Genomic DNA, 23275 nt, shown 5'->3' with positions numbered 1-23275 from the left:
CTTCGTTAACTAGATAAAATCCTACTTTAGCTATAAGGTAAAGAAGATACGGTCTAACGGAGAGCTATTTATAAAAGATATCTTAAAGTAGCTTTAAAAAAGGGGCATTTTACCCCTCCCGTTAGCACCGAATACCTAAGCCTAGAATAGAGGGGCAGAAAGATTAGGGGGTGCTATAATAGAAAGGGCCCGTACGATAAGACTTACTATAAAGCTTCTATACGACCTTTAGAGGGAAGTCGTTAAGACCGCCTATTACCTTTAGAACTAGACCCCTAGGGACCCTAAGGACCTTAGGGAACTAAACTAAGGAATAGATTAGAAATCCCCCCTTAAGCTCTTTATAAAGAAGAGGGCCTCGCTAGCCTACCTTTATACCTATAGCTATAAGGCATACGTAATAACTACCGATATATAGCTAAAAAGGAAGAAGAAAAGAAAGCTTAATCCGAGAGCCTTTATTAGTTACCTCGTTAGTTATAATTCTACGAATATCTTCTAGATCTAGATTCCTCTTTTATAAAAGGTTATTTCGACTAGGGATATAATTTTCGACGAATCTAGCTTCTTCGACGGAAAGAAGGATTAATAGCCCCTCTTACTCTCTTAACGTTAGCTAATTTAAAAGATTTAAATCCCCCCTTCCTAATAGTCTTAAGAAGAGGTCCTAGATAAGGAAATAAAAGAAGAAACCGACGTCGAAGTAGTTAAAGATAACGCTGACTTCGAAGAAGAGGAAGCTATATAAGAGCGCTACTAGGAGGTACGGGCTAATAAAGCACTCGGGTACGTAGTACTAATATATCGGTAGGGTATTAGTAGGGAATTATACCTACCCCGCTCGTATATTATAGACTACTTACTACTCCGATTAAAGAGGAGAAATCCCTCTTCTCGTAAGCTTTAGTCTTACGATAAGGAGAATATAATATATATAGCGTAGTACCTCTAGCTATCTCTACTACCTAACTAATCGTACTATAATACGTATTCCCTTATAATTTCTAAAGCTTCCCTTTTTAGTTACCTAATAGAGATAGCTACTTAGAGAAGACTACGTAACGCTCTTATAGCGCGATATAGTAGTTAACTAGTTAAGGCCTCTTCGTTATATATATCGAGTATCTACTTAGGAGACGAAGAATAAGAAGATATATCCTCGGAATAGACCCCTACTATAGATAGCGTTATAACTATATCGAAGATATCGCTACCTATAGGCGTAAGATAACCGTCTTATAAGGAAAAGCTTATAGCCCTATAAGCGCGCGTTAAGGAGCTAGAGGAGACGAAACGCCTATAAGATCGCGTTATATAATTAAAGGAGGAAATTACTAAACGCGCTAGTGCTATCGCTATCTATTTAGGGAAGCGTCGACGGTCCTACTCCCCTAAATCGGACGATAGTCGCGGTAGCGAGGTTAAGATTAAAAATATCGCTTAATTATCTTAACCTACTAATATATAGAAACGTCTAGACTAGACTTATAATTTAAAAGACGCCTTTAAGGCAGCGCTTAAACGCTTTCGTCGCGATAAAACAAAGATCCTCTACGCGGTAGATTATATATATAGCGACTATAAAGCGAGATAGCGCCGATACCTTAAAGAATAGACGCCGATTAACTAAACTAAATATAGCACGGATTAGGTATACTTTAAGGAATAGATACTTATCTTAATTAAGGATACTATAAATAAGGAGATACTATTAGCGATGTAATTAGAGGAGGCTCGCTAATAAGAAGGCTAGTCCCCCCTAGAGTTTAGCTTATACCTTAACTCCTTAAAGAGGTATTTCGAACGCTTATCGGAAAAGGCGCGTACTCTTATATTTTTCGCTAAGCTAGAGCTATAACTTCGGGACTAAATTAACCTCTATTCGATACCTATATATACCTATTAATAGGAAGAGCTTATATAAGTTACCTAATAATATTAGGATACTACTACTAATAAGAGGCGATATACTAATACTACTTCTACCCCTAAAAGAACCGGGAATAGAAGTAGTGCTATACCCCGAGGCGGTATATATAAGGGAAGGAATTAAAGAGGCCGATAAGCTAAGCTAAATCGTTAAGGAAATACTACCGATTCGACTAATAACTAATAAGCTAGTAATATACTTACTAGGGGCCGAACTAAGGGACGTTATTAAGGAAGAGGATCTTTTACTTAATCGGGAATTATATATTTCTAATATAATAAGCCGGGACACCTATCTATAGAATATACTAATTCTCTAAAGGTAGAAACCCTAGTAAAGACTCTTAGACTTAATACCGTAAAATAGGGAAAAGGTAAGATATTAAGGTAAACGCCTCTCCCTTAGTAAACTTAATACCTATAAGATAGTTACTTAAAACTCCTATAACGATATTAGGGCGAAACCCTACTAAAGTCCCTATATACTTAGATACTTATAATACTATTAACCTTATAAACGTATACTTTACCTAATAGTAGGGATTACTATAAGTAGCGCTATTATACCCTAAGTTATTAAGGCTTAATAATAGTAAGGTAAGGGAGTATAGAATATAGTTAGTACCGCTCTAAATAATAAATATAAAGGGCACCGAAAAGATAATTACTTATTTTTATATCGGTACTAATAAGTTAATACTAAATAATTAGGTATTAATCCTTTTATTAGTTACTACCTTAAAGGATAAACGTATCTATATTATCCTATAGAAACGATAGTAGTAGTTTAAGTATTAACTAGGTAGCGAAACCCTATAAAATCCCTATAGATTCCTTTAAGAATATAGGAACGAAGTAAGGGTATATATAATAGCGCTTAATCCTAAGCTAATCCCGCTACTAGATAAAGATAAAGATAAAGAGATTCTATAAGAAGAATAGGCCGAAATCCTACTAACTCTCTACTAGTTTAAAGATACCTTCTTAGCTAATAAATCCGATTTATTACTAGCTAGAAAGGGAACGGATTACTTAATTAATTTAATCCTTAATATAGAACCTCCTTATAGACTAATTTACCCTCTATCGTAAAGGGAACTCTAAGTATTACGCGACTAGATCTAAGACGTAATAAAAAGGAAAATAATCTAAGAGTTAAAGAGCTTAGCTAGGGCGCCTATCCTTTTTATTTTAAAAAAGGATAGTACCTTATAGCTATATATAAACTACTAAGGACTTAACTAGGTTACGTAAATAAATCAGTACCTTTTACCCCTTATTTTAGAGATTATTAACCGCTATTAAGGAGCTAAGTATTTTTCTAAGATTAATATACGGAATATATATTAACGTATTTAAATTTAAGAAGGAGATAAATAAAAGACCGCTTTCTAAACGCGTTATAGATATTTTAAATACCTAGTAATGCCCTTTAGACTTACTAACGTACTAGCTATATTTTAGAGCTATATCTATTAAGCGCTTAAGGGGCTTATAGATATAATCTATATAGTCTACCTCGACGATATCCTTATATACTCTAAAATAAAAGAAGAATATACTAAATACTTAGGATAAGTAATAGAAAGGCTAAGGGCTATAGAGCTCTATATAAAACTATCGAAGTATATCTTCTATTAATAGTTAGTCGAGTTCCTTAGGTTTATATTATTTATCGATAGGGTATCGATAGACCCTTAATAGATAGAGGTAATAGCCTAATAGCCTAAACCTATAACCTACTATAATATTTAGGTTTTCCTTAAGTTCTATAATTTTTACTAACGATTTATATATAGGTACTTAGGAGTTATAGCGCCCCTAACTATATTACTAAAAGGGAGTAAGAATAGGAAGAAGCTAGGGAGTATAGAGCTAAACCTTACTAAAAGGGTAGCGTTTTAGGCTTTTAAGGATGCTTTTTAAGGAGCCCTACTCCTTTAATATTACGATTTAGAAAGATATATTTATATCGAAATAGATATATCGTAATTCGCGATAGTAAGGATTATCTCTTAACCCGATAATAAAGGGCGTTACTATCCGATTATATTTTAGTTAAGGAAGTTTACTAGAGCCGAACTTAATTATAGTATTCTAGACTAAGAACTCTTTACTATCGTTAAGTTATTTAAATACTAGCGATATTACGTTAAAAGGGCAGTATATAAAGTAAAGGTATTATCGGACTACTATAACTTTTAGACGTTTATATACTAGACCTCCCTAAATAGGAGGTAAGTAAGATAGTATATATATTTAGTACTATTTAACTTTATAATTAAGTATTATATAGGTAAATCTAACCTAGCGGACGCGCTATTAAGAATGCCTAGATATAAGGGCGAGAAGCCCTTATCTATAGAACTATTACTAGAGCTATAAGCGAAGCTAGCTACTATTAACACCGTATCTATATAAAGAAATAATAAGGCGTTTTTATAGGTAAAGAGATACTTAACCTTAAGTTAATATAAGCGTAGTAAAGTGCCTTTATATAAGGAAAATATATAAGCTTATCTATAGTAAAACTATAATAATTTAGGCGCGAGACTTAAACGATTAGCTAATTAAGCTAAAGAGAGAGCTAGTTATAAATAGTTACTTTTAAGGAAGACCGCTAAAAAAGCGGCCTACTATATAAAGGTTTATATAGTAAAAGTTCTAGAACCGTTACTAGAGTTACTAAAATATACTTAGTCGGTTAACGTAGCGATTAGTAGGCTAAAGAAGACTAAAGACTTCTTAAAAGGGAAGGGTTTCTAGTTAGTACGCTTAGATAGACTACTACTATAGAAAGGTCGTATCGTAGTGCCTTTAGAGGTAGCCTTATAGTAAGAGCTAATATAGCTCTTCTATAATAATCCGTTAGTAGGATACTTTAGCTCCTAACGTACTAGCGAACTACTAGCGAGGAACTTCTACTAAGATAGAATAACGAAAGACGTAAATAAATACGTCTAGTTATACCTAGTATATTAAGGTATAGTATTTAGGAGGCATCGCCCTTATAGTACTATATAATTATTACTATATCCTATATAACTATAGGAAGAATTATTAATAGACTTTACTATAGGTCTGCCTAAAGTATAGTATAATAAATAAGACGTTAATACGATCTTAGTAATTATAAACTAATATACTAAGTATTGCTTCTTCTTTCTTATCTCTAAGATAATAATAGCCCTAAAGCTAGTAGAATTATTTTATTACTAAGTTAAATTAGTATATAGACCTTTAAAAGGCATTATCTTAGATAAAGGGTCCCTATTTATAAGTAAGTTCTAGTTAAATCTCTATTTTATTATATAAGTAAAAAATAGGCTATCGACGGTATTTTACCCGTAAACTAATAGGTAAATAGAATAAATAAACTAAGCTATATAGTACTACTTAAGATACTTTACTAACTTAGAATAAACTAACTAAGCGTTACTCCTATATATTGCTTAATTTATATATAATAATATAAAGAACGCAATAACTAGGTTATTACTTAATAAAGCGTTAATAGGTTACTAACTAAACTTCTATATTAATACCGAGGACGATATTATTTAGAGGGGGGTACCTAAAGTAAGAGTAAGAGTTACTAGGCTATAGGAGCTATAAAAGAGGCTTAAGGAATACTAAGGGAAGGCTATTAAATCGTAAGCGAAATACTATGATTTAAGGTACTAACTACTTATACTAAAAGTAAGAGACCTTATAATATTATTAATAAAGAACTTATACTTTAAGGATAAAAAAAAGAAAACTCTTACCTAAGTATATTAAACTGTTTTAGGTCCTATAAGCTATTAGAAAGTAAGTATATCGTCTTATACTCCCTAAGAAGTACCTATGCCTCTATAACGTTTTCTATATTAGTCTCTTAAAACTATAAAAGGAGCGTAAAGGCACTTATAAAGATAGCGAAACCCTACTAATACTAGACTTAGAAGATAATAAAGGTAAATAAGAAGTTTAAGAGATTAAAGACTAAAAGAGATCTAAGGGCGATACCTTTTTCCTTATTAAATAGAAAGGATAGCTAGCTAAGTATAATTAATAGGTTAAGGCCGAAGATATAGTAAATAGCTAAGACCTTATTAAAGAATATACTGCTCGCTTAACTAGGAAAAAGAGGTATAAGACTAAGTAAGGTAGAGAAACCTACTAGCGTAAGGAGATACTACTAAATCGGTAACGAATCCCTATTAAATCGCTACTAACTTATTAATATATTAGTACGCCCGAACGTCCTATAACTATATATAAAATAGTAAAATAGGAGAATAGGGAAAACTATTTATACTACTTATTAAATATTATTAAGGAAAATAAAACTAAACCGTAACTCTATTAAGGCCCTAACGATAAAGGAGAGAAAGATAGTTATAGCTAAATAAAAGAAAGATAAGACCTATCTATTACTTTCGACTACCCCTCTTTTTTACTAGCGTAGCGGGAACTAATTAAGGCGCCCCTTCTACTATACTAAATACCTCCGGAAATACTAGAACTACCCTATCCTCCGCTCTTTTCTTATCCTTCGCGTCGAGACCTATCTCTATTAGTATAGTACTTACCTCGGCCTTAGTAAATAGTAAGGCGTATTACTACGAAGTATAGCCTATATCGCCGTCGATAAGGCGGAGTTTTAACTAGGATTCCTAGGCTTAGTACTCTAGGCTTATATAGGCGATATCGAATAAGGGCGCGGGGTTAAGGCAAATAATAAGCTCGTAGCGTTTATTAATTAGTATACGGTAGTCGGCACGCTTAACCTAGTATATCGTTAGGCGGTCGCTAATAAAAGGGTTAAATAAAACTTATAATAGTAGACTTTTATATACCTATAGTCCTAAAGGACTTATAATAGGCTATCTCGGCGGCGTCGAAAGCCTTAGCTAAATACTATACCGTAATAGCGAGATAGCGCTAATTAGCCTCCTTAAAAATAAGCACGCCCGCGTCTAAGCTATCGTCCTTAGTATCCTCGTTACCGGTCTTTAGCTTATTAAGCTTATATAGGTACTTAACGATAGCGACTATATCGGCCCGGTTACTAGATATAAGAGTAGCGGCCTCGAAAAGGATTAGCTTATTAATCGTAATATTTAAAGTTAAGGGGAAACTTACTTAGTTATAGGTCGCGGTATATCTATAGCACTACTTATAGCGCGTCGAGGAAACCCCTAAGAAAATATAGCTAATTAAGAGCACCTTAATAGGCTTAGGCTCGGTTATACTATACTCCTTAACGACTATCCTAAAATAATATATATACTAGAGCTTATAAGAGATAACCTTATAGGCCCTAACTAAGCGGGCTTTAGCCTTAGATCGGGTATGCTTTTTTATAGGAGCACGACCGCCTTATACCGCCGCCTAGGTGCCCTTATCTCTAGCGCCGCCGTTCTTAGGTTTATTAATAGGAGGAGTTAGATCGCGGCCGTCTCTATTATTACTATTATCGTTATCTTAGCCCTTATTCGGCTAAGTATCGGGATAGTCTTAGCCCTTATTTAACTAAGCCTCGTCGTTAATATTAGCCTACTTATTTTAAGGAGCGGCCTAGGCGATAATCTCTTATTAGCTAGAGCCGCCCTATCGAGACGGAGTAGCTAGGTTATCGGCACTTACCTAGGAGCGCCTAAGTATAATCTCCTCGCTAGTATTAGTATCGCTAATAAGGGTAATAGACTTATAAGTTTCTAGGCTTATAAAGGTAAGCTTATCGGTAGTTAGAGTTAGGGTACTTAGCGGGGTAATAAGGGCACGACCCTCGCTAACGTTAGGTCCTAGACTAAAAGTCTCTTAGGACTAGGATTCCCTTATACCTTTCTTAGCTTTCTTCGCTAAGGGGGAACTAGCGTCGCTATAAGACTTTTAGGCCGATCGCTTATACTTTAAGGGCGAACCCGCCGCTACCTACTCCTATATACGGCGTAGGAAATCGGCGTTATAGTTCTTTATCTTCTTTAACGTAGAAGGTATTATCGTTAATAAATTATCGATAAAAAGTAATATAAAAAGGTATAAAGGATTAATAAAAAAAGGCGTAAAACTCTATAGTAATCGTAAGTAGAAGAGTTAAAGAAGAAAAGAAAATAGAAGAAGTAGGAGATATATACGTATACTCTTTATATTATAATTACGCGGCCGATATATAGGCGATACTATAACGGTTACTTAGCGGTAACCGCTAGTATAATAATTATTAATATTATAGAGCGTAGACTAACGTATACTTATATAGGCGTATATACGCGATATATAACCGAAACTACCTCTCTTCCTAACTAAATATATATAGCGTAGCGAAAGCAATATATATTAAAGATATAGCCGAGACGTCTATATAGGAGGGGAGATAATTATAAGAGCGCTACTAGGAGGTATAGGCTAATAAAGTACTTAGGTATATAGTACTAATATATTAGTAGGGTATTAGTAGGGAATCGTGCCTACCCCGCTTATATATTATAGACTACTCGCTACTCCGACTAAAGAAGAGAAATCCCTCTTCTTATAAGCTTTAGTCTTACGACGAGGAGAATATAATATATATAGCGTAGTACCTCTAGCTATCTCTACTACCTAACTAATCGTACCGTGATATATATTCCCTTATAAGCTATTAGATTAGATAATCTAGACAAAGAAGGAGACTATAGAAAAGCGGTAGAGCTAGAATACGCCTACCTACCTACGCCTCCTCCTACGTAAGAAGAAGATCTAGAAGTAGCTTTCTCTATTAGTCTTCCTATCTCGACCCCTAAGGGGGTAGGAAAGGCACCTCTCTCGAAGGATTACCTAGCTGCCTTTTTATCCTTACTTCGAAAAGTAAAGGAAGGTATAGGGCCCGATATAAAAGAAAACTAGTTTCTCCTTTATTTCGATCGTTTTTCCGACTTCTACCTAACGCTAATAGAAGACGGTTCCTATAAAGCGTTTATAGTAGGCCGGCTCTTTAAGCTATAGCTATTAGCAAGGAAGGTATATAAAAGAGACCTCCTAGACCTACTAGTAAACTAAAAGTAGCTAGAAAAACACCCTTTAAGAGACTAGTTTTTCTAGGCCTAGAAAGACTACCTAGCCTTATACGAAGAGATAGGGTCTTTCAAAGAGGTCCTTAAGGAAAGAGTAAGAGGAAAATAGGTCCTTAGCTATAAGTAGGTCTTTATCTATAAGACTAATAAATATAGCTTCCTTTAAAAGTATAAAGCCTAGCTAGTTATCTATAGGAATTAGTAGGAAAAAGGGGATCTTCCTACTAGGGCAACCACCTTAGTAGGAATATCTTTTTAGGCCCTTATAGCTATAGTAGTAGAATTCGACCTCGAACTCGATTAGATAGATATAGTTAACGCCTTTATTAACTACCTACTTAAGGAAGAAGAAGTTATCTATATATAACTTCCTCCTAGTTTCTAATAACTAGGAAAGGTTCTATAGCTTAGGAAAGCTCTATATAGATTACGAAGATTACCCCTTCTTTAGCAATAGCATTTAATAGGTTCCCTTAAAGCCCTAGGCTTTACGAAAGTCCCTTAGGAACCGTGTATAATATAGAAGGGTAAAATCACGGTCTTCTTCTACGTCGACGATATTATCTAGGCCTACCTAAAAGAGGAAGAAGCTAATACTAGGGAGGCTATATAAGGCCTATAATAAAGGTATAAGATAACTAGGCTAGGGGAGCTAAAGTGGTTCTTAGGGATACGAATCCTTAGGAATAGGTCCTAACGGACTATCTAGCTTACCTAAGACGCCTATATTAATAAGGTCGCTTATAAATTCCTCCCTAATTCCCTCGATAAGAAGCTTCCCTCTACGCCTATATTAGACGAAGAGCTTTTGCCTAATCTATCCTTTTAAGCTAGGGAGTAAGAGAAACACTAATATTAATAGAAGGTAGGCTCCCTGCTTTTTTCAGCTATTTCTACTAGACCGGATATCTCTTTTACGGTCTCCCGGCTAGCTAGGTATAACTAGAATCCTAGCCCTAGGCACTAAGAAGTAGCAGACTAAGTAATCCTTTATCTCTATTTAACGAGATTATATAGTCTACGCCTAGGTAGGTAGGGAAGGAAATTAGCTGCCGAAATCTTCCTTTATTTAAGCGATTCGTCCTTTACGAATAATTCCTTAGATAGAAAGAGCTTATAAGGGTATATTATATCCGTTTTTAAAGGAACTATTGCTTAGAGAGCTTTAAAGTAGGCTACCGTTACGACTTCTAGTATAGAGGTAGAGCTACTAGCTCTTTTAGAAGTATTAAAAGAAGCGATTTTCCTTAGCTAGCTGCTAATATCTCTACGACTGCAAATTCCGACCCTACTAGCTATAGAATACGATAATATATAGACTATACGTATTCTTACGGAAAATAGTAAGCTATCGACCTAGCTACGGTATATCGATATCTACTAGTATTAGTTACGCTAAGAGGTCTAAAGGGGACTTATTTCCGTCCGTTAGGTACTAACAGCATTAATAAAAGCCGACGGTCTTATAAAGCCCCTACTAAAGTAGAAGCTAGCTATCTTTTTATAGTAAATTAGGCTAGAAGACGTTTAAGAGAAGCTATCCTTAGAAGCCCGCCTTAAGAGTCTACGAGAGGAGCTAATAGCACGTAGGAGGAAGGAGACGTCTATAGCCGAAGAGAGGAATTAGGACTTATCCTAAAGGAGGGCCCAAACGAGCCGGGGCTAAAACCCGGATTTCTCGAATAGGGGATAAGTATAGACTAAGACCTCCTCTATACGCTTACTAGCCCGAAGCCGTATTAGCTATGCCCTTAAGGGGCAGGCTATAGCTAAGGGGGTGTGTCGCGAAGCGTGGCCTAATTTCGTAGTTCTCGGAGATATCCCTTAGCACGAGGGACCTAGGAAGCTAAAAACACCCGGTATAGAAGAAGGAAGAAGGAGCTAAAAAGAGGTATAGAAAGGAGGGTAGGGGTATAAGGGGAAGTAGAAGTAGCGATAGCTTCCTATAGAGGTAGCGAGAGATAAGACGGATATGCCGGCAACGGCTAGAAAGGAGGGGAAAACCTAGTAAAAAGCTTAGTAGTTAAAAGGATATTAGTAGCTTCTTTAAGTAGGATCTTCTTTGTTAATTAAGGTGCTAGATAGGTATAAAGAGGGGCGTTAGATAGAGGAAAGAAAGATAATTAAGGCAATATAATAATTACTCCCCTACCTTTATTACTATTCCTATAAGAATTAAATCCCTCTACCCTACCTATCCGACCCCCTACTTTTAATTTTACCTTTATATATTTTTATATACTTCTTATATCTCTTATCGCGAGAATAATTAGAGAATACGCTTTATACTTTAAAGAATTTAAAGAAATACTTAAAATTAAAACCTAATAAACGCCTTAAATTCTTATAGAAAACTAATAAGCTATATTAATTTAATATTAACTAGTATTATATAAAGGAGACTATACTATAGCTATCGCTATAGTCGATACCTTTATAGCTCTATAATAAGAATAGTAACTATAAGGAGAATTTAAAGATAAGCTATAAATACTACTTACTTATAAGTACTATAAGTATATTTTATAGATATTATATATTTACCTAAATTATATAATATACTTCTAGATAAAGGTATAATATAACGCTTTCTTAGTTAGGTTTAAAAGATAAGTACTTTTAAAACCCTACCAAAGTATAGAACTAGACTACTAGAAAATTAATTAACGCTACCTAAACGACTAAGTTATATTATTAGAACCCGATTATAGTACGCTACTTAAATACCGCGATAATTATAGTTTATTAATAAGATATCTTTTAGAGATATATAAAATCTATAAATATACTAAAATAAAATAAAAGTATAACGCTACTTACTTTAAGGTATCTAAACCCTTAATCTTTTAAAGACTTATATAATAAGTTAAATATAATAAAGAAGATTATAATAAATATATATACTTAAACTATAGAGTTTATAAATATAAAAAAGTATAAGTATAGTATAAATAATATAATAGTATATTAAAATATTATTAGTAATATATATAAAGGCTATAAGCTATATTTAACTAAGGAAAAATTAATATAGAAATACTATATAAAAAATAAAAAGACGCTAAATAAAAACTTAACTTTTAATATAAAAATAAATAGAATTATAAAGTATAGTATATAATTAACTATAAAGTAGTATAATATAAACGATATAGCGTTAAGAAATAAGAAATCTTTAATTAGCTATAAGAAACTAGTCTCTTAAGCCCTAATATAATACTATACGATAAAAATATAAAAAAACGATATTAATAATAAATTAAAGAAGAATACCTAAATAAAATAAATAAGGACTAAGTAAAAAATAAGGTACGCTATCTATAAAAGGGCTATAGACTAGTATAATACGATAAGATCTAAGGACCCTATATATAGTAATAGTAAGCTATAGTAACTAAATAGTATTAGATATCTAAATCGTAGGATATTATATATATATACTTTTAGATTATAGCGCGATAGGTAATTATATTTTACTTAAAGTTATTAATCGTTACTAACTTATATAGAGATATAAGATAGATCTATATAAACTTATAAATATTAAAGGAAAGGCCTTTAACTATAATAATAGAATTATTAATATAGAGATTAATTACCTTAATATTAATATCTAGGGCTACGACGAACGAGTTAACTTTAATATTATAGATATTAAAGAATATAACCTTATATTAAGACTTTTATAGCTATAAAAGAGCAACCTATTAATTAACTAGAAAACTAGCTAGCTATATTAAAACGAGGATATAAGTTTCTAAGACTAGTAAATTTAAAAGAAAGTAAAGTTTTATAATAATTTAGCTATTATTATAGGCTTTAGCAATATAAATAAAAATAGTAACTAAACTAGCGGATATAATAAAATCGACTAATAAGACCTATATACTAACTAATATAGCTATATAACCTAGTATCTAATATAAATAAAATAAAGGATATAATATAAAGATCTAAAGAGTTATTACTACTTTAAGGAAAGACCTTAAATAAATTAATAAAAAGCTTAAGTTAAGAGAAACTAGCTTTTAAAGGAAAGAATAAAGCCTATAAGATAAAATAAAGAAGATCCTATAGGAATACTAAAAATATAATAAACTCTTTAAGGAAGAACTTAAGATAGGGTTACTTAAATATAGTTAATAGGACTATAAAATTTATCTTAAGGATAGAATAACGCTAACGTTCTATAAGATCTATAACCTAAATAAAAAGTAACTATAAATACTATATAACTACCTTAATAAGAATCTATAAAAGGGATATATATAGATATTAATATCTAAAGTAAGCTATCTAGTTATATTTATTTTAAAGAAAAATAGTAAGCTATAACTAGTTATTAACTATAAACGCTTAAATAATATTATAATAAAGGACCGAATACTATTACCGCTTATATTAAAACTATAAGATCGACTATATAGTAAAAAATAGTTTATAGCCCTTAACCTTAAAAGCGCCTATAACTTAATACGTATAAAAAAAGAATATAAATTAATAATAGCTTTTAGAACGAAATTTAAACTATTTAAATATCTAGTAATACTATTTAGACTTATAAATATACTAGCTACCTTTTAATAGATAATTAATAATATCCTATATAAATACTTAGATATCTTTATAGTAGTATACTTAGATAATATTCTAATCTTCTTAGATACCTTAGAAGAATATAAGGAATATATATATAAGGTACTTAGCGTACTTTAAAATATAAAGTTACTAGTTAAACTAAAGAAAAGTAGGTTTTATATATAGGAAGTAAACTTCCTTAGATATACGATCTTATTAAGAGAGATATAAATATAATAAGATAAGATTAACTTAGTTAAAGAATAGCTAACGCTAAAGAACGTTAAGGACGTATAAAGTTTCCTAGGATTTATAAATTACTATTAACGATTTATTAAAGATTTTAGAAAGATTATAGTATTACTATATAACTTAATAAAGAAGGAAAACGAATTTATATAGGACGATAAAGCTAATAAAGCTTTTAAATATATTAAGACTACGATTATATAAGAACTAGTCTTAACTACCTTTAATCTAAAATAATAAATCGAACTTAAAACTAATATATTAGACTTTACTTTAAGAGTATAAATCGGATAAAAGGATAATAAAGGAAGACTATAACTAATTATATTCTACTTAAAAAAGCTATATAGTATAAAACTTAATTACCCTATCTACGATAAAGAATTCCTTAAAATTATTTAAGCTTTTAAGGAATTTTAATACTACTTTCTTAAAAGTAAGTATAAAGTTAAGGTCTATATAGATTATAAGAATATCTTATACTTTATAATAATATAATAGTTAAACGGATACTAGATCTAATAAGCCGAATACTTATTAGAATTCGACTATAAAATAATTTATAGAAAAGGAATAGAAAATAGTTAAGCTAATGCCTTTAGTTAACGAAGCGACTATAATATAGGGGTACCTATAGTAAAAGGATAGCTCTTAGAAATTAACGAAAATAGGAACTACTAGTAACGATAGCTAAATATAATATTTAAAGTATAACCTAATAACTTAACTTACTAAAAGATCCTAAAATAAATAAAAGAATATAAAGTATTAAATAGATATAATATAGGATATTTAAAAGTTTTAATATATAAAAATAAAATCTAGATACTACTAGAATTATAAGATAAAGTTATATAAGATATATATAAATATTTAATATATAGATATTAAGGAATTTAAAGAATAATAAAATAAATTAAATAATAATATAACTTCCTATAGCTTAAAGAAGTAGTATAATAAGTTATTAAAGAATATAAACTTTATAAATAAAGTAAAGCTAAACGATATAAACTATATAGAAAATTATAACCGCTATTAGTACTAGAGAAACTATAGGATTTAATAGCTTTCGACTATAATATAAAGCTACTACCGTTAAAAGAACTTATAACTAACGTTAAGTATAATAGTATATTTATTATTATTAATAGATTAACGAAGTATAAATACTTTTTACTATATAAAGAAGTAAGTAATATAAAAGAGCTAGTATATATATTCCTATAAATAATTATTAGTAATTATAGACTATTAAATAAGATTATCTTTAATAAAGGAAGTATATTTATAGCTAAGTTTTAGTAAGCTCTTATAGTATAATTAGGTACGAAATATAAGCTTAGTATAGCTTATTACCTATAAATAAATAGATAAATAGAATAACTTAACTAAACGCTTAAATAATATTTATAATACTATATTAGCTATAAATAAAACGATTAAGTTAAATAGCTACTAATAGTATAACTAGCTTATAATAGCTTAGTTACGGAAATAACTAAGCTCTTACTAATATACGCTAATTATAAATATAACTTAGAAGTATTTAAGGTTACTTAATAAAGACTATAAGTAAAACAAGCGATACTATAAGTAGATTAGCTATAAAAATTATATAAGGAAATATAATAAGAACTTTAATTTATTAGAGAATAAATATCTACTTACTATAATTAGAAAAGATTATAAGGACTAATCTTTTAAGAGGGAGATATAGTCTTCCTTATATAACGAAATATTAAAATAAAATAACTAAGTAATAAATTAGATTTTAAGAAACTTAGACCGTTTAAGGTTAAGAAAACTATTTTAAAAGTTAACTATAAACTTTCGCTACTAATAATAATATAGATATACCTAATATTTTATATCTTATTATTAAAACTAGCGCTATAAAACGCTAAACTATAGGAAAAAATTAAAGTTAATAATAATTAAGAATATAAAGTAGAATAAATACTAGATATAAGAAAATAAGGTTAGTAATAAGAGTACCTTATTAAGTAGAAGGGATATAAACTAAAGGAAAATACCTAGGAACTACTTAAGCACTTAACCTACTATAGCTCTTTACTTTAATAATTTTACTAAAAGGTTTAGGAGGGATTAAAGGACTAAGATCTATAAACTCCTTACTAATACTAAATAAGGATTAATTCGCCTTATTAAGAACGCTTAATAATTATAAGTTATTTACTACCTAATACTTATATATATTAAGCGTAGGTAAAACGCTATCTTTAGTATCTACTTCTTAGATACTACGATAAAATAACTTAGAACTCTTTTCCTTTATATAATTCCGAATCTTCTAAATATAAGCTAAACGATTAACGGCGATAGATATTTATAACTAAAGGTTTATAAGCTATACCTAAAGCTCTAATAAGGCTTCCCTAGCTTCCTTCTCTTTAAAATATAGCCTACGCTACTCCGCTAATAATTTAGTTACTAAAAGAAATATATTAGCTACTATATATAGAAAGAATTAAAAGACACTTATAAGAAGAGGCTACTAAAATACTATTATAATAAGGACGACTATTAGTAATATAATTATTATAGCGTAAAGAATTTTCGGCTATTTAATAATTCGTTTTCTTTACCTTAAAGTATTAAGTATATAGTATATTAATAGGATCTCCGCTTAAGTTAATATATTTAATAAGAGTAGCGCGCTTAAAGGCTTTTTAGAAACGATTTTTTAGTATACGACTAGATATACTATTAGTAGTATATCCTAAAAGGATAAAGAAATAAGGAATAATATACTTATATATAACGCGATAAGGGTATATTTATATATAGCGGCTAAGGTTGTCGCGAAGCGTGGCCTGATTTCGCAGTTCTCGAAGATATCCCTTGGCAAGAGGGACCAAGGAAGCTAGAAACACCCGGTGTGGAAGAAGGAGCTAAAAAGAGGTGCAGAAAGGAGGGTGGGGGCATGAGGGGAAGCAGAAGTGGCGATGGCTTCCTATGGAGGTGGCGAGAGATAAGACGGATGTGCCGGCAACGGCTGGAAAGAGGAAAAACCGGCAAAAGCTCGGTAGTCGAAAGGACATTAGTGGCTTCTTTAAGCAGGATCTTCTTTGTTAATTAAGATGCTAGAAGGGTATAAAGAGGGGCGTTGGATAGAGGAAAGAAGGACAATTAAGGCAATACAACAATCACTCCCCTACTGCAATTGCTGCCCCCGCAAGATTCAAACATCTCTGCCCTACCTGTCCGACCCCTTACTTCCAATTTCACCTTCGTGCATTTTCATGCACTTCTCGCATCTCTCTTCGCGAGAGTTATGAGCCCGGGAGGAATAGAATTCCTGTACCTTCCGGCTGCTGCAAAAGGCACCTTCTGGCATCCTTTTACCCCTCTTACTAGAAAAGCCGATTTTTAACCGACTTTTCTGCCCCCCCTCTTCTTTCGCAACGATGACGAAAATCGACTCCTCTGCCGTCCCTACGGTCCGTAGGACGATTCTTGCAGAGCCCCAAGATTGGGATAAATGGGTAAAGGAGCTACGGGCTCGTGTGGACAGAACCATCCACAATTTAGTCTTCTCTGACAAGCAGGACCCTCTCGAGCCCCCTCTTCGACCTAGGGCAACGGACTTTGCAGAGGGAGCTACCCTCTTCTCTGAGCTAACCTCTGCACAACAGAGAGCTTTTTCTGCTGCCTTAGGCGACTACGAGAGTCACCGAAAGGAATACCTTTACGAGACGAAGTTACTAACGGCTGCTCGCACGGCGATAACGGAATCCGTTAGTGCCGCAAAACTAATATCTCTTCGAGAGGAAGAGACTCCTAGGCAGTGGCTTTTAAAGCTCGAGACCTCAACAGCTCCCTCGAGAGGTTATATGACTGACCGTATTAGGAAGACCTATACGGCCCACCTAGGAGCCTTTTCTGCTAGGAACCTACTAGCTTCTTCGTGGCTAGCTAAGTGGGAAGAAATCCTCGAGGAAGCTAACCAATACTTCCTAACAGAAGCTCTTTCCGGCCAGTGGCTACGGGATATATCTCTACTAATAAAGCCTATTAGTGACGGTTACTCGACTATCTTTCGAGAAGCTAGCCGGGAACTAGACGAAGAGGCTGCCAGAGTACAACAGCAAGCAGTCTTATTCCTTCGTGGCCAGCACTCGACACAGACAGCACGACCTGCAGCTGCTGCAGCCCCTATTGCTGCGGCCCCCGCTGCTGCTGCTACGGCTGTTGCTCCTTCGGCTCCACCTCCCTCGAGAGCATCAACACTGTCTTCAACGGCTGCCGTAGGCCCGGCCCCGGCTCCGCCTCTTGCTCCGGGCCCGGCCCCGGTCCCGTTAGTCAGACCGGCCCGACTAGTCCCCCAATGGACCTTTCAGTCCGTTAGTCGAAAAATCAGGGAACTAGTCGAAATCGAACCTCTTCGTCAAAATCAGCAACAAGGGTTAAAAAGGGGGGGTTTTCAAGCAGACCTTCCGGACCGGGACGAGGATTCCTCGAAGAAACAACGTACGAGGAGGAATCGACCTACCTGCCAAGCGTGCAAAAAGCCCCATCGGCTAGAAGACTGCTGGCAGGTCTTCGAGGAAAACCGACCCAAAGGAGTCAACCCTTCAAAGAGGCTACAAGAAATAGTACAACAGTCTCTTAAGGAGGACCCCTCGTTGCAGAAGAAGATAGACGAGATTCGGGTTGCTAAGAAATAGCAACTAACGCCGCTACCGCAAATTCGAGGAAAAATCGTTGGTATAGCAAATCCGGCCTTCGTCTTCCCTACGGATCAACAAGGCCAAGACCAACCGTTAGAGCCCTCCGACTATCCCCTACGAAAATCCGCTATCCTTGACTCTGGTGCTTCCCTCGACATATGCAATACACTCTCACGATTCCGGTCCTTTAAGAAGGCACGAAAGGAATATCTTATTGCCGGGGAATCAACCGTACGGATAGAGGGATACGGAAGGGTAAATTTCACGATGAAATTACCTAACGGATCTATACGAATTCTTCGAAGAAAAAGGGTAGCCTTTTGCCCTCGATTTTCAACGAGCCTGATTTCCTTCCGCCTTCTTCGAGAGGAAGGAATCTTCTGGGATACGACGTCTGAGCCTACGAGGCTAGTCCAGAAGAATCAGACCATCGGGCTTATCGAGGAAAAATTCGGTCAATTTGTTCTCGAATTCCGACCTATCCCTAGGAAGGAACCTCTCGAGAAGTCAGCTTTCCCTGCTAGGAGGAATAGGTCTACCACAAAGGACCCTCTTCCAGCAGCCCAAGGAGACGGCATTCTTTGGCACGCACGACTTGGTCACCCGGGCCCCCTAGCTTTACATAAACTAGGTCAACAACAAGGCGTACGAATAAGGGGCCCAAAGACCGTCGAATGCGAATACTGCGGCCAAGGGAAGACAAGGAGACGAATTTCCAGACGAACGCCTTTACGGCCGGACCAGCCGTGTAAGGAAATTTGGGTCGATTGGACCGACGTCTCTAGGGATCAGGAAAGCTTCGTCAGGGTGATGTTTTTCACAGACGCTTTTTCAGGGATGGTTTTCCCCTATTTCTTACGGACCTACCTAAGCAAGCACAACTGGTCTGCCCTCCGGGACTTCGTTAACTGGATAAAATCCCACTTTGGCTACGAGGTCAAGAAGATACGGTCTGACGGAGAGCTATTTACGAAGGATATCTCAAATTGGCTTCGAAAAAGGGGTATTTTACCCCTCCCGTCAGCACCGAATACCCAGGCCCAGAACGGAGGGGCAGAAAGATCAGGGGGTGCTGTGATAGAAAGGGCCCGTACAATGAGACTTGCTGCAAGGCTTCCACACGACCTTTGGAGGGAAGTCGTTGAGACCGCCTGTTACCTTCGGAACCGGACCCCAAGGGACCCTAGGAGCCCAAGGGACTATAAGGACCCTAGAGGGACTACCCAAGGAACAGACTGGAAATCCCCACACGAGCTCTTTACGAAGAAGAGGGCCTCGCTAGCCCACCTTCGTGCCTACGGCTGCAAGGCATACGCTATGACTGCCGATGCACAGCTAAAAAGGAAGAAGAAAAGAAAGCTTGATCCTAGAGCCTTTGTTGGTTACCTCGTCGGGTATAATTCTACGAATATCTTCCGAATCTGGATTCCTCTTCTACGGAAGGTTATTTCGACTAGGGATGTGATTTTCGACGAATTTAGCTTCTTCGACGGAAAGAGGGATCAACAGCCCCTCTTACACTCACAACGTCAGCTAATTCAGAAGATCCAAATCCCCCCTTCCCAACAGTCTCAAGAAGAGGTCCTAGACGAGGAAACGGAAGAAGAAACCGACGTCGAAGCAGTTAAGGATAACGCCGACTTCGAAGAAGAAGAAGAAGAGAAAGCTGCTAGATCAGATGATCTAGACGAAGAAGGAGACTATAGGAAAGCGGTAGAGCTGGAATACGCCTACCTCCCTACGCCTCCTCTTACGGAACAAGAAGAAGATCTAGAAGCAGCTTTTTCAGTCAGTCTTCCCGTCTCGACCCCTAAGGGGGTGGGAAAGGCACCTCTCTCGAAGGATTACCAGGCTGCCTTTTTATCCCTGCTTCGAGAAGCAAAGGAAGGTATAGGGCCCGATACGAAAGAAGACCAGTTTCTCCCCTATTTCGATCGTTTTTCCGACTTCTACCCAACGCCAATAGAAGACGGTTCCCACGGAGCGTTCACAGCAGGCCGGCTCTTTAAGCCACAGCTATCAGCAAGGAAGGTACACAAAAGAGACCTCCCGGACCCACCAGCAAACCAAAAGCAGCTAGAAAAACACCCCTTTAGAGACCAGTTTTTCCAGGCCCAGAAAGACCACCTAGCCTCACACGAAGAGATGGGGTCTTTCGAAGAGGTCCTTAAGGAAAAGGCAAGAGGAAAACAGGTCCTTGGCTGCAAGTGGGTTTTTATCTATAAGACTGATAAACACGGCTTCCTTCAAAAGTGCAAAGCCCGGCTAGTTGTCTGCGGGAACCAGCAAGAAAAAGGGGATCTTCCTACTAGGGCAACTACCCTAGCAGGGATGTCTTTTCGGACCCTTATAGCTATAGCAGCAGAATTCGACCTCGAGCTCGATCAGATGGATGCAGTCAACGCCTTTGTTAACTGCCCACTCGAGGAAGAAGAAGTTGTCTACATGCGCCTTCCACCAGGCTTCCAACAGCCAGGAAAGGTTCTACGGCTTAGGAAAGCTCTATACGGATTACGAAGATCACCCCTTCTTTGGCAACAGCATTTAACAGGTTCCCTCGAAGCCCTAGGCTTTAAGAAAGTCCCTCAGGAACCGTGTATAATGCAGAAGGGTAAAATCACGGTCTTCTTCTACGTCGATGATATTATCTGGGCATACCTAAAAGAGGAAGAAGCTGCTGCCAGAGTTGGAAATCGATCTTATAGATCGATTTTCGAGCCTGATCGATCGAATTTTATCGATCGTCACCTTCAATCGATCGATATCGATCGATCGCTGTTTGATTCGAATCGATCGACGATCGAATCGATCAATACTAAAAATCATCCCTATCTAGGGTGATCTTGCCCATCAGTTGAAGAACTTGCCTCCAATTGTCCCTTCAAGCAGACCAAGAGGAAGTGTCGGCTGATAGATGCCAGCTTTACTCCAGGAACGAAGACACTGCGCCATCGCCACAATATGGCGTCGTAGGCGAGATCTCAGTGGTGTTATCATCCTCCACAGCTGCTAAAATCTCTTTCCGTTCCTGCTGAAGACGACGCGATGGTAAGGTAGTCAACAGCCATATAAGACAGCCGAGGAAACCGCGCAACACCAACGTCCTTCCACCAAGCGATTGGGTCCGTTTTGTATGCGATATTTTCCACCGGCGGCTCTGATAGGTACTGATCAAGCTCGTCCTGTTCTTGCAAGGCGGTTGACTGCTTTGGTCCTTTAATTTGCCGCCCTCGAGGCTCAGGGCAAGCCAATGATCGACTAAACGCCAATCGACGCTCAATATAGTCCAAGCCACTATTAGTCGTATCCGCTGAAACACCATCGCAGGATTGCCGATGAGCCATGTTCTTGTACCTCTCTTTCCAGACTGTCGCTAAGCTTCTCGCATATGTTCTTTCCCACTCCGACGTCTGACGAGACGGGAGTTGGCTCCAAAGCCGTTCCAGAGCGCGCCACTTCTTGCAGGGTGGAACACCACTGCCGCTACATATGCGGTTGAGGTCAGCTTGCTATAGTAGTCGTTCAGCTTCTTCCATCCGAGCTTGATGTAAATCTTCAAAACCCTGCGAGTTCTTGCGTCCATGTCATTGAACAGGTGAACCTCTTTCATGGTCTGATCTTCGTTCTCTTCGATTATAACTCCCTGAACTGCTAGTTCGAGGTGGTCAGGAGCATCTCTACCACCGGGAAGTACTCATCGAACCCTCCTGACGTGGAGCGTTTACCAGCAATACCCTCGCCCTGGAGTTGCTTCGAGGCGATCTTGAATGGCTGAAGGATCTTCTGAACCGCAACAACGACCTTCCATTCTTCAAGGGAAAGTTGTTCTTTCAGTATCGCTGGTTTGTCCTGTTCTTTGCCGCCTTTGCCAAGCCATCGTTCCTCGATGATGGAAAACATCCTGTTCAAAGCCGTACGCTTCAGCAGAGCGCGTGAGGCCATCGCCTCATCGGATTGCCAGCGAGTGCAGACGTTTTGAACCCACGTAAGAATAGGTTCAGTAGGAGCGGTTTGCCGTTGAGCTTCGTAAAAGACCTCGAGAAGTTGACTGCTCGTTCGAAGAGCAATGCCAATATTGTGAAGTTTGCCAAATGGCCCAAACTTGCGGTACTTGTCCACTTCTTCGCCATTGATGATGTCGGGCAGTACGTCCTGATCCTGACTGCCTTCTGGGACTGTTTCAACCTCGAATCCTTCTTCCATGCTCGGCACACAGAAGTCGTCGTCGGTCGCCAGCTCATTGATAGCGTCGGACAACTGGCGCTGCTCTTCCTCTTCAGCCACAAAGTCCTTATCGCCCCAATGAGCAAGCAACTCGTTGAAATTATCCCTTTTGCTGCCGTACATCATAGCCCTGACGGCCAGGTTCAGAAAATGAGGGCGCAGCGGATGCGACGCTCTTCCTGTCGAAATCGAACTCAGCGGCAAGCGCTTCCACAGCCGTATCATTATTCGTAGCGTTGTCAAGCGTGTAGTACCCGATTCTGACGCCGGATAACAGTCAAGATTGTCAGCTAACGGACCCAAGAAGTGTTGACTGTGGTTCTATACCTGTCTTCAAGACCAAACGCGCATATTGTATCTGCAACTTCATCTGCAAGCGCTGCTCCAGTATGGCGTTTCGCGAGAGCCGGCAAAGCCAAGAGGATTCCCCATTGGTTCCAATCTTGGTCGATAAAGTGGGCGTTGATACCGAGGAATGATGTGTTTTGTCGGGAAGTCCAGCCATCAAAGGTAAAATGAATCATACTTCTCGCTCTTTGAAGCAGCTCGCAAAGCGGACCA

General features: G+C 36.4%; 1 protein-coding gene across 1 annotated transcript; it reads right to left on the bottom strand.

Annotated features, from left to right (window-relative positions):
* Positions 1-22141: 22141 nt before the first annotated feature.
* On the bottom strand, positions 22142-23084 carry HRG_01274 (Ribonuclease H-like protein; the record flags this gene model as incomplete). Its single annotated transcript, XM_044859745.1, has 4 exons — positions 22142-22391; positions 22449-22780; positions 22850-22974; positions 23042-23084. 4 exons carry the CDS (start codon positions 23082-23084, stop codon positions 22142-22144), a joined length of 750 nt encoding a protein of 249 aa, XP_044726145.1.
* Positions 23085-23275: the final 191 nt, after the last annotated feature.

Source organism: Hirsutella rhossiliensis, assembly GCF_020360975.1.
Source record: "Hirsutella rhossiliensis strain HR02 chromosome Unknown scaffold00001, whole genome shotgun sequence".
Lineage (NCBI taxonomy): Eukaryota > Fungi > Ascomycota > Sordariomycetes > Hypocreales > Ophiocordycipitaceae > Hirsutella > Hirsutella rhossiliensis.
Note: the sequence above shows the minus strand (reverse complement) of the source record. Positions and strands in the feature narration are given on the sequence as shown.